Source organism: Arabidopsis thaliana, chromosome 2, assembly GCF_000001735.4.
Source record: "Arabidopsis thaliana chromosome 2, partial sequence".
In the NCBI taxonomy this organism is placed as follows: Eukaryota; Viridiplantae; Streptophyta; class Magnoliopsida; order Brassicales; family Brassicaceae; genus Arabidopsis; species Arabidopsis thaliana.
The window spans coordinates 12,178,564-12,189,381 of record NC_003071.7 but is presented as its reverse complement, the minus strand read 5'-3'; the positions used below and the strand labels follow the sequence as shown (position 1 = coordinate 12,189,381).

Genomic DNA, 10,818 nt, shown 5'->3' with positions numbered 1-10,818 from the left:
TAAAAAGAAACTAAAGAAATCTGAGTGAAGACTAATGTAAATACCACTGAAAGATCACTATCAGAACACTAAAACCAAAATGTACATAAGTTATCCTTCGGTTAAGCGACCAGTTGGAGGAGAAACCAGAGGAGTGACGGTGTTGGCAACGAATAGTGCGACACTCAAAGATGTTCCAAGTTTTTTGTGGTTGTAGTGCAGTTGAATGGTTCGTTTCCATCAATTTTTAGCCGATTAAGTCCTCTTATATCTATTAACGGGAGTCCAATCTCGATCATCATCTACAAAAACATGCGAATATGTCAATCTTGATCATGATTAATCGATTTTGTTATATTCTTCATATTAAATGTCATCAATGATATATCAAACATAACCAACTTGATCTCTAGATGCTGAAAATTTCTATTAAAGAGGTTTGATGAAATTACATAATTAACCAATATTTATTAGCATTTCTTCTTTAGCCGTTGAGAGTTTTCGTAAACATGATTATGACGAACATTTTGTTGTTACAATCTTGAAGCCATTCTGACCGTGCCGACATTTTGACAAAGAACCTAACTCGATTCGCTTTCATAGTTGAACTATCCATCTTACACTTAACGGGAGTCTAGTAGCATAACCAACATTTCTCCACGATGAAATAAATTCAATTCCCAACACTTGTCATCACAATAAGGATTCTATTCTCTTAGAGATCATTTAATAGTGCCGAAATTAGCTTGGCATTCACATCAAAATCAATTTAACTCGTTAATACCTTCGAGCAATTTAGTTTCTTTTTAAATATCAAAGATAGTAACGCGTTTGTACTTCTTCACACATATTTTCTATAAAATTAATATTTGCATATAAGGGAGATGTGTGAGAACGGGGAACGGATTACTCCTTTTTAAGACTACTTTAAGGATAAATTGGAAATCAAATATAAAAAAAGTTTAGCTTAAGTGCGAATGTGGAAATAATTAATTGAGCCGCCAAAGTCAATCAACCGTTGAAACAAAAAAGCTCAAGAGGAATTTAGTAGTAGTCACCGTAAAGATATAAAATTATTCCGAATAAAAACAATGACATCATAACTCAATATTTATATCGTCACGTAATCATTCTCTTTAGTATGTCTCTCTCTATATATACACTCACAATCCTCCTTACCATAAATCACTTCACTCTACAAAACACACTTTGGTTCATCAATTGTTTCAAAAGAAACTCAACTAACTGACTCAAAAGAAAATCAAATAAGCCCCCAAAATATTTTGAGAATCATGCTAAAGATGGAGATTAACGGTGGGGTCGCTACACCTACTGCTTCCGCCGTCGCCAAGGTGACAGAAACCACCACTCCCGTTAACTCTCCTTCTCCCACTTCTTCACCTCCGCCGCCTCCTTCGCCGCAACAGCCGCCACAACCACCGGTTGTACTAAGCCCTTGTGCGGCTTGCAAGATTTTGCGGCGGCGGTGCGCCGATAAATGTGTTTTGGCACCGTACTTTCCTCCTACGGACCCGGCGAAGTTCACAATCGCTCACCGTGTCTTTGGAGCTAGCAACATTATTAAGTTCTTGCAGGTACTAACTTTCTTCTTCTTCTTTCTCTATCCGTTACACGTGTGTATTTCATATGTCTATGACAATATGTCATTACCCACGTGTGTACATGAGTAGATATTTAACATCAAAATTATAAACGAGGACAATTTAACACAAAATATCGCTTACTTACACTATAAAAGAATTTAAACAACAGAAAATATTTAGTAATGTTTTGCAGTAATTAATACCAAGGATTTATAAGGATATCTAATTTAATAGATATTAAGAGAATGATGTTTTTGTTCTTTGTATTAAAATAATATATTTTGAAAATTTTATATGGAAAAAAATGAAATCTGGTTTGCAAAATGTGAAAGGGAAGTTAAAGTGGTTAAAAGTCTAGTTGTTGAACAATAATGGGTTCATAAGTCATGTGACCGGAACTAGACCCTACAATTGTAATGAAAGGTCAATAACAACCTTTCCTCAAAGCTACATGCAACCTTATTGTACATGTTCAACATAAAAATATACATCTCTAACCCTTTAAGAAATAAAATTTAAAGTTATGTTTTAAAAGAAAAAGGTCTATTCCATCAATTCCTTTTCATTCATAATTTGAAAAAGTCATGTAAGTTTCCTTCATGGTCAAACATCAAAAAACAAATCCACAATGTCAAATATAAAAATTCAATAAATCAAATCCACATTCCACAACATGTCCAAGACTTTTTTTTTTTTTGGTAAAAGATGTCCAAGACTTTTGTATCCTCTTCTAGAAAATCATGAATAAGTGAAAGATGATATTTATGTGTTAATCTTTTTTATATATTTATTATAATCAGGAACTTCCAGAATCGCAAAGAACAGATGCTGTTAATAGCATGGTCTATGAAGCCGGAGCTAGGATGAGAGATCCGGTTTACGGATGTGCGGGTGCAATTTATCATTTGCAGAGACAAGTGAGTGAGCTTCAAGCACAACTTGCAAAAACTCAAGTAGAGTTAGTAGGCATGCAACTCCAAAGATCAAGTCTACTAGAATTGATATATAATATGGAGCAAACAAAGTTGTCAGTACAAGAGCAAGGACAACAGAAGATGTCCTTTGAGAGTTCATTTGAAAGCGGCGATGAGTTCATTAGTAGCCCGGACGAAGAGAGCAATGATTTGGGGTTCCTTGAGGACAACAACAACAACAATAATTCATCAATGTCGTGGTGGGATCCTCTTTGGACATGATCATAACTTATGGTATTATTAGCTCACTTTAAAGCGCTTTAGTTGTTACTTCCATATGCATATTGAAGACCTAGGATATGATATATGCGTAGTTTGTTTTTTTCTTAATTTCTCTAAGTCAACCAATTATGTATAAGCACGTAACGAAACTGCTACAAACTTTTCAAACATGTTACGTGTTAATATTATGTAGTCATATTAGATAAAAGAGCGAGGTTGTATTAAGATTCTAAGAATCTTCTCCTATCGCTAACGAGAAGGAGACCGTTTTGTATATTTGTATTTTTATTTAATAATGAAAGGAAGTCATTGTTAATGTTTTGCTTTTGTATGAATGTAAAATTTGTTCAAACAAAAACTTTGGGTGCAAAAAATCATTGTTAATCTTTCTGATGCTCAACGTAAACCAATAAGACAAAAAAAAAAAAAAAAAAAAAAAAACTACAAAGATTTTTGTTCATGGTACAACTCGATTCTTAACATTGATCCACAAGACGAGTTTTAAACACATTCGAACAAAATTAGTGGACACAGCTCATGGTTAAATCTGACGCGTGTTTTTGTCATCCTCTAGTGTATTTTGTCAATAATATAAATTAAAATTTCCAAGTTCTTGAAACCATAACAATGTGAAGACGAATTAAATCCATTTCGCTAAGGACACGACCAAGACATGACACGTCCTTGTAGACAGTAGTGACTGCTATAGATTACGCGTTTTGGTCCATGTGACCACATGTATACAAATGTGTGTATGATCTACGTATACGCACTCATGTTATTATGTGTGGACATCTAAATTATCAATAATGTTACTGATGGAATTAACTAACAACCTCGATGTTAAAAAGAAAATCTAACAACTTTAATGATGGTGTTTTCAAGGGTAAATATTATTAGGAAATATTGACCTTAATCATTGTGTTCCTATTGAAGATCTAACAACTTGAATTGTCTCCCAAAATTTATCTCTAGATTTTTAATTAAGACCATTAGATATGTTATACATAGGGATATGATTCTCGAAACTTTTAATATAATACATATCCCTAAGCCATAAAAGACAAAAGATATCCAAAACTTAAGAATTTTCTAGTAAATTAATTAGCATATAACCAAAAAAATGTGTTTACCGACATATTTCACAATATGACCATGTTGACTCGATACTATTTATATGAATGGTCGAATTAACATTCAACCAAAGAACAAAATCAATAGTGGTCCAAAAGCTATGTTACACAATTTTACCGACATCATGTGCATCCCACGTGACCTTCATTACAAGCTAAGGAATATTATCTGCATCGTTAGTTCGTTATTTGTCGGCACGAAGTTGAGAATCGAGATGACTAGCTAATCTTTTTTGTTTCTTTGGTTAACCTAAATGACACATTACCAATATGACCCAAGTGATGGTGGGTTCCGATCGCATGGGACGGAATAGTGTGCAGTTTGCTCATCAAACACATTTATCTACTAGTCTAGGATTCGAAAAAATTAGACCGTATAAACTATTATACACGTACGTATATAATTAAACACATTTATCTACACGTACGTACGTCCAAATTTATTATACTGTGAACGAAATTTTTTAAGCTATGAATTACGTATACCAAAGTATACAGGATTGAACATGGTCTATTGAATTTGACAAAAGTATCACAATAACATCGTATAAGGTAACGGAAATTCTCAGTAAACAGTGACTTTGACCACCGAAATTTAAATCAGTTTTAGTATTATTGTATACTTATTATGATTATAATATGCATATGGTGGCATGACATGAAAAATGAAAAATAAGTTTGTAACATTGACCAAAAAAAAGATGCTTCATATAAAGAAATGCCTCATATATAATAAAATGATTTGTTTCAAAACTAAAAACATTAAAACACTATTTTTTAAGAAACAAAATGTAGCTACGTTTGAGAAAAATTATTTAGGTAAGTAGCTCTGCCAGAAATGTCATTAAATATTTATTCTGGACGTTACTAAAAATCCAAATTTTTCTAGTCGGGAAAAAACTCTATTAATATCGATAACCTTTATTAACAATATTAATTTTATGTTATTTAAATTAGGTTTGAATGAATTAGGGTATATTATTGTAATGATTACACAAATTGGCTTTATTTTTTCTAGTCCCTTTGTTATCATAAGCAGCCGAAAGGAAAAACAAAGTACCAACCTTCAGTCCTTTCTAACTTCATAATTGAATCAGTTAGAGAGCCTCTTCATCGATCGGTTTCTCTAAATTTTTATTCTGAAATTTTCCTAACTTCCCAACTCATATGCTCATTTCTATCTTTAATCTTAAAGTAAAAACAAAAATCGTAATTTAAACTTTACATAGTTAACTCAATCATATGTACGAGATCATGTCACATACGCTAGTTAAATCAGTTATTGGTTCGCATAAAGGGACGAATATAGTGGAAGCAAAATTGTGGTCTAATTCTTTTCCATTTTTTTTTCTCACTTTTTTTTTTTTTTGGGTCTTAATGTTAAATTTTTTTGTTATCCTTGCAGAATACCAAAAAATATTTCAAAATCTATCACCCATTCTGAAATCAATACTGCTCAAACATGCCTATATATTTACATTTTGGTGCACTAATGTTTTTCAAAATATCAAGGTATCACATTATTAGTCGTTGGTGTTACATGCTCTATGATTATGCGTAATAAAACTCTGTTATGTCATGATATGATCCAATTTACTCTTCAATCTTGAACTTGAATCGTTATGCTTTCCTTAGCTTCTTGATTTCTTGCCTTGATGATTAGTAGTTGTTTAATTGATTCGTGGTGGATTACTGATAAACATTTACAAAGAGAACATGTGGAACCAAGTAAATGGTATGGTAAATACGACGCGCCAACAAGACTAAACACATTTTTTTTTAAAAGCCTTTACAACTTTATTAGATTTGGTTCTTACTTTAATTAAACTCGTATCACGACAAAGTCCAAACTCTACTGTCCTTCTTAATATAACTAAATCCATATTCTAAATAAGTGTTCGCAGCCAAGTTATGGTGCACGTATGGAATCGCCACGAGAACACGGTTTGCGTAGTTTGTCAAACATTTTCTTAAAAAGCTTTCATCGTTTTTCATTTCTTTTAGATTTTTCAGTCTTCAAAATAGTGAATGCAAGTGCAAAGTGATAAGCGTGTGAAGGGGACAGTGCTAAACTTGAATAAAATGGCGCAGCCTTTTAATTTTTTGTATGGTTCTCTTTTCTCATTGCATCCAAATCGCATGGTTTATATTCATATTATGACATTTTATTCTTCTTAAGGATAAAGTGAATAGATTACAAACAGATATAGTTTGCACAGAAAACATCAAAATACAATTCATGTTCTCTATACAAAATTACAAATACGTATTTACATCCAATTTTGGCGACATAATAAATATGTTTTATTCTTAGATAAAGAGAATCAACTTATTGACAATGAAAATAAAAATAGAGAATGAGTAGTTTTGTACGGTATATAACCAAAAAGGGACATATTATATGATATAAATTATTAAGCTATAACAATCACAAAGGAATGATTTATAAAAGAGAACGAGTGATTTTTTTATTTATTTTTTTGGTCAGCAATGAGGCCAAATGATTATTGGAATGAAACATGAGTTCATTGTATGTAGAAAAATAATTTCCTTATACGCGATGTAGACTTTTGTATCATTCTGCTTTGATCAGATTTTGTTTTCGTCACTCGTCAGTCTCATTATGATCAACGAGTTTGAAACAAACACTATTTTCTAAATGCATTTTAAAGGGTAATCAACGAACAAAAACTGTTAGAAAGTGATATTCAAGAGAATAACGATATTGTTTGACTGACTCTGAGGCCAATTTTATCTTTTATAATTTTCATGTTTTGGCCAAAAGCCCAAAACACGTAAGTCTATCCGTTTGCTTTAATGTTGATTTTGTCACCATGCGAAATAAGAATCGCATAATACATATTATTGAAAAAAATATCTTGGATGGATGTTAGTGTTTAATATAGACATCTAAATTATTAAATGAGTTTTGTGCAAAACAACCCATTAACTCATCTATTTTTGCAATGTTTTCATTTCCAACAAATAAAGATTAATTTTATGAAGTTTAAGATAATACGCAGTGTAACCTTTTTCTCTTTTTTGGCGCTTATTAATTTTATAAAATATTAATATATAATATGTTAAATCAAGTATTTGCAATGAAGAGTTTAGGTTTTTTAAAATTTTTAAAATATAATATATATGACTATAATTTGTTTTTATATAATATATGTTTAAGGTTTATATTATGTATTATTAGATTTTATTAAATTAATATGTATTTGTTGGAGGTAGAAGATAAATTTACAAAAAAAGAATGAATTGAAAAATTAGTTTGTTGTGTGATGAAGGAAGGTCCAGCACACTCAGCCCACCCCAGAAACGGGATCCGAATATTTATTACAAACGAGGCTCCAAATTCATATTCGGCCTGCATACTTTTGCCCTGGCCCGGTTTTTTTTTTTCTTTTTTTCGGTGTTTCATAATACATCAGCTTCCATAACTGGAGCAACCGTTATAGAAAGACATGTATAAGAACCCCAAAAAAACAGGTACGTCAAAAGAGGAAATTCTCATAACATACACAATATGCTCCTAATCAGCCATCGTGTTGTGCTGATCTCCTAGGTGACATTATGTATATCTGTTTGATATTTCTTTAACACAACATGTTATCAGTTACCCATCAAAACGTAGTCAGCTTGAGGTCTTCCAAAAAAATCCACACTAGACCTTCCTTCATCACTTCAACAGACTTCAAACTTCTATCCCAAAAGGAAAAAACTAAATAAGTTGAAAGGAATGGTCGAAGGCATGGGGAGACACCTAATACGGCAGCTAGACTAATCCGGTGGATTGATAAGCAAACTCGAAACACTCTTTCCTCTATCAGATTATTGGGGGATAGGAGATATGACAAAAGACTGCAAATGTGGTTTGCTTCTAGAAGTTAAGAGCTTCCGGGATTTTGTTTTTTATTTTTTCAGTGTTGTAACAAATTTAAATTCTGTCGCACTTGTCGTAACAACGATATTTTTTCTTTGAATATAATTTAACATTAAATTAAAAAGAAAAACTAAATAAATTATTTTGAAGTTAATATATTATGTTATTATCTTTGGTTTGCAATAAATAGATCGAGTCAAGGTCGTTATATGACCATTGTTTAGTTACGACGCTACTTCATACTTGGAATCTAAGGAGAAAAAATGTAACATAGTTCTCAGTACTTAATCACATAGTTCTCAGTTCTTAATCACTTTATTGTTAAAACTTTTCATCGAATAATTAATGATTTGATCTCCAATCTCAATTAATTATATATTTCTAAAGCCAAAAGAGATAATGAAAGGAGAGGTGGTAGAAAGAAAACGTTAATGTATCAAACTCTAATAAAAGAAACTGCGTGTATAGACACGAAGGCTCCGATCTTTTGCATGTCTCGCACGTGTCGTCCTCTTTCTTCCTACTTAACACATATATGCATGCACCCTTCTTAGAAAAGTAGCAAAACATTGTGAATCATCGGAGAGAGTGGGAAACATGGAGAAAAACAAGAGAGCTATCGGATTTTTACTTCTGGTCGTACTTATCAATGGAGTTATGATGACGAGATCAAATGGGTATGAAGGAGAAGAAGAGTGGGGAGGAGCAGGAGGAGGAGAGTGGGGAGGAGCAGAAGGAGGAGGAGCATGGGGAGGAGGAGGTGGAGGAGGAGGAGCATGGGGAGGAGAAGGAGAAGGAGGAGGAGAGTGGGGAGGAGGAGGAGAAGGAGGTGGTGGAGGAAGAAGAGGATGGTTCATGATGAGAGAGTCGAGGCAAGTGATCAAATCAGAAGGTGGAGAGATGAGAGTTGTGTTATCACCAAGAGGAAGGATCATTGAGAAGCCAATGCACATTGGGTTTCTAACAATGGAACCTAAGACCCTCTTTGTCCCTCAGTATCTTGACTCAAGCCTTCTCATCTTTATTCGTCAAGGTATCTCTCGCTCTCTCTCAACATGTGTGTATCTCTTTCTTTCAACATGTGTCACTCTCACTCTCTATACATGTGTTTACTTGCAGGTGAAGCAACCCTTGGAGTGATATGCAAAGACGAATTCGGAGAGAGGAAACTGAAAGCAGGAGACATCTACTGGATTCCGGCTGGTTCTGTCTTTTATTTACATAACACAGGCCTAGGTCAACGCCTTCATGTCATTTGCAGCATTGATCCAACGCAGAGTCTCGGCTTCGAAACCTTCCAAGTACTTAGCACTAATCACAGTTGCATTGATTAATAAAATTTTGCATTTGGCTAACTTGTTACTTCTGTGTAGCCTTTCTATATAGGTGGAGGGCCTTCGTCTGTTCTAGCTGGATTTGATCCTCACACTTTAACTTCAGCATTCAACGTGGGTACATTTGAGCCTAAATGATTATTTCATTCATTTCAATCACACACAAAAAGGGTGGTTTGACACTTTGACATAATTTATAAATATATTAAATTTTCTTATCCCAAGCTAGTCTTTTTTCTATGAAGCACAAAAATCAATTCTATATCTTAAAACGGAGAAAGTATTAATTAGGACTTTGCAACTGTCGATATATTCTCATATCGCTTCTATGCTTATATTATAGGTTTCCCTACCTGAGCTGCAACAAATGATGATGAGTCAATTCCGTGGCCCGATTGTATACGTCACCGAAGGGCCACAACCACAACCACAATCGACGGTATGGACCCAATTTTTGGGGTTGAGAGGGGAAGAGAAACATAAGCAACTCAAGAAACTCTTGGAGACTAAACAAGGATCCCCTCAAGATCAACAATACAGTTCAGGGTGGTCTTGGAGGAATATTGTAAGATCGATTTTGGATCTAACAGAAGAAAAGAATAAAGGGTCAGGATCTTCTGAATGTGAGGACTCGTACAACATTTATGATAAGAAAGATAAACCAAGTTTTGATAACAAATATGGATGGAGTATAGCTCTTGATTATGACGATTACAAGCCTCTTAAACACTCGGGGATCGGAGTATACCTCGTAAATCTCACCGCGGTATGATTACTACTCTAAAATTAGATCAATATTCAATAGTCAAGTATATTAGCAACTTCTAGCAAATTTTCTATCTATGGGAGTAGAATTTGTTAGTTACATAGTTCTGTACGTAATTCTTGGATAAACTAGACCTACTAAAAATTATTGTTTTGGTATAGGGTAAACCAATTTAAGTCTAGATTGGATTGGTTTAGGAAAAAAACAATTCTTAAACCGTATTTAATTTGAAATTTCAACAATTGTCAGGGAGCAATGATGGCTCCACACATGAACCCAACAGCAACAGAATATGGTATAGTTTTAGCTGGCTCTGGAGAGATCCAAGTTGTATTTCCTAATGGAACTTCTGCTATGAACACAAGAGTCTCCGTAGGAGATGTCTTCTGGATCCCTAGATACTTCGCGTTTTGCCAGATCGCATCTCGGACCGGACCATTCGAGTTTGTAGGATTCACCACATCAGCTCACAAGAATAGACCTCAGTTCCTAGTTGGATCAAACTCACTACTCAGGACTTTGAATCTGACGTCATTGTCCATAGCGTTTGGAGTCGATGAAGAGACAATGAGGCGGTTCATTGAGGCGCAGAGAGAGGCTGTTATTCTCCCTACGCCAGCGGCAGCTCCCCCGCATGTTGGTGAAATGGTTAGCGACCGCTTTGTTTGAGGAATGTGTGAAAGGGTTTCTTTTTGTATGTTATGTATGTAGTTAAACATGAGTATGTATGGATGTATGTTTTTGTTTCTTTGAAATAACATTAATAAAGGTGATCACTAAAGCATGTTATGTATGTAGTTATAACTATGAGTATGTATGGATGTATGCTTTTGTTTCTTTGAAATAAGATTAATAAAGGTGACCACTAAAGCATGTTATGTGAGAAAGTTTGATTACAAATAATGGGCCTGTTACCA

At 33.8% G+C, this 10,818-nt stretch overlaps 2 protein-coding genes across 2 annotated transcripts; both read left to right on the top strand.

The window, feature by feature from the left end:
* Positions 1-1,088: 1,088 nt before the first annotated feature.
* Positions 1,089-3,108, top strand: LBD11 (LOB domain-containing protein 11). The gene is made up of 2 exons (NM_128410.3): positions 1,089-1,574; positions 2,384-3,108. Exons 1-2 carry the CDS (start codon positions 1,272-1,274, stop codon positions 2,777-2,779), a joined length of 699 nt encoding a protein of 232 aa, NP_180417.2. The 5' UTR covers positions 1,089-1,271; the 3' UTR covers positions 2,780-3,108.
* A 5,261-nt stretch (positions 3,109-8,369) lies between these two features.
* On the top strand, positions 8,370-10,785 carry AT2G28490 (RmlC-like cupins superfamily protein). Its single transcript, NM_128409.2, has 5 exons — positions 8,370-8,834; positions 8,921-9,102; positions 9,175-9,249; positions 9,479-9,901; positions 10,151-10,785. Exons 1-5 carry the CDS (start codon positions 8,399-8,401, stop codon positions 10,568-10,570), a joined length of 1,536 nt encoding a protein of 511 aa, NP_180416.1. The 5' UTR covers positions 8,370-8,398; the 3' UTR covers positions 10,571-10,785.
* The last annotated feature ends 33 nt before the right edge of the window (positions 10,786-10,818 follow it).

Coding starts and splice junctions, on each gene's coding strand:
- LBD11 (NM_128410.3), top strand. CDS start 1,272: ATGCTAAAGATGGAGATTAACGGTGGGGTCGCTACACCTACTGCTTCC. Junction 1,575..2,383: donor ACATTATTAAGTTCTTGCAG/GTACTAACTTTC, acceptor TATTATAATCAG/GAACTTCCAGAATCGCAAAG.
- AT2G28490 (NM_128409.2), top strand. CDS start 8,399: ATGGAGAAAAACAAGAGAGCTATCGGATTTTTACTTCTGGTCGTACTT. Junction 8,835..8,920: donor TCTCATCTTTATTCGTCAAG/GTATCTCTCGCT, acceptor GTTTACTTGCAG/GTGAAGCAACCCTTGGAGTG. Junction 9,250..9,478: donor CTTTAACTTCAGCATTCAAC/GTGGGTACATTT, acceptor CTTATATTATAG/GTTTCCCTACCTGAGCTGCA.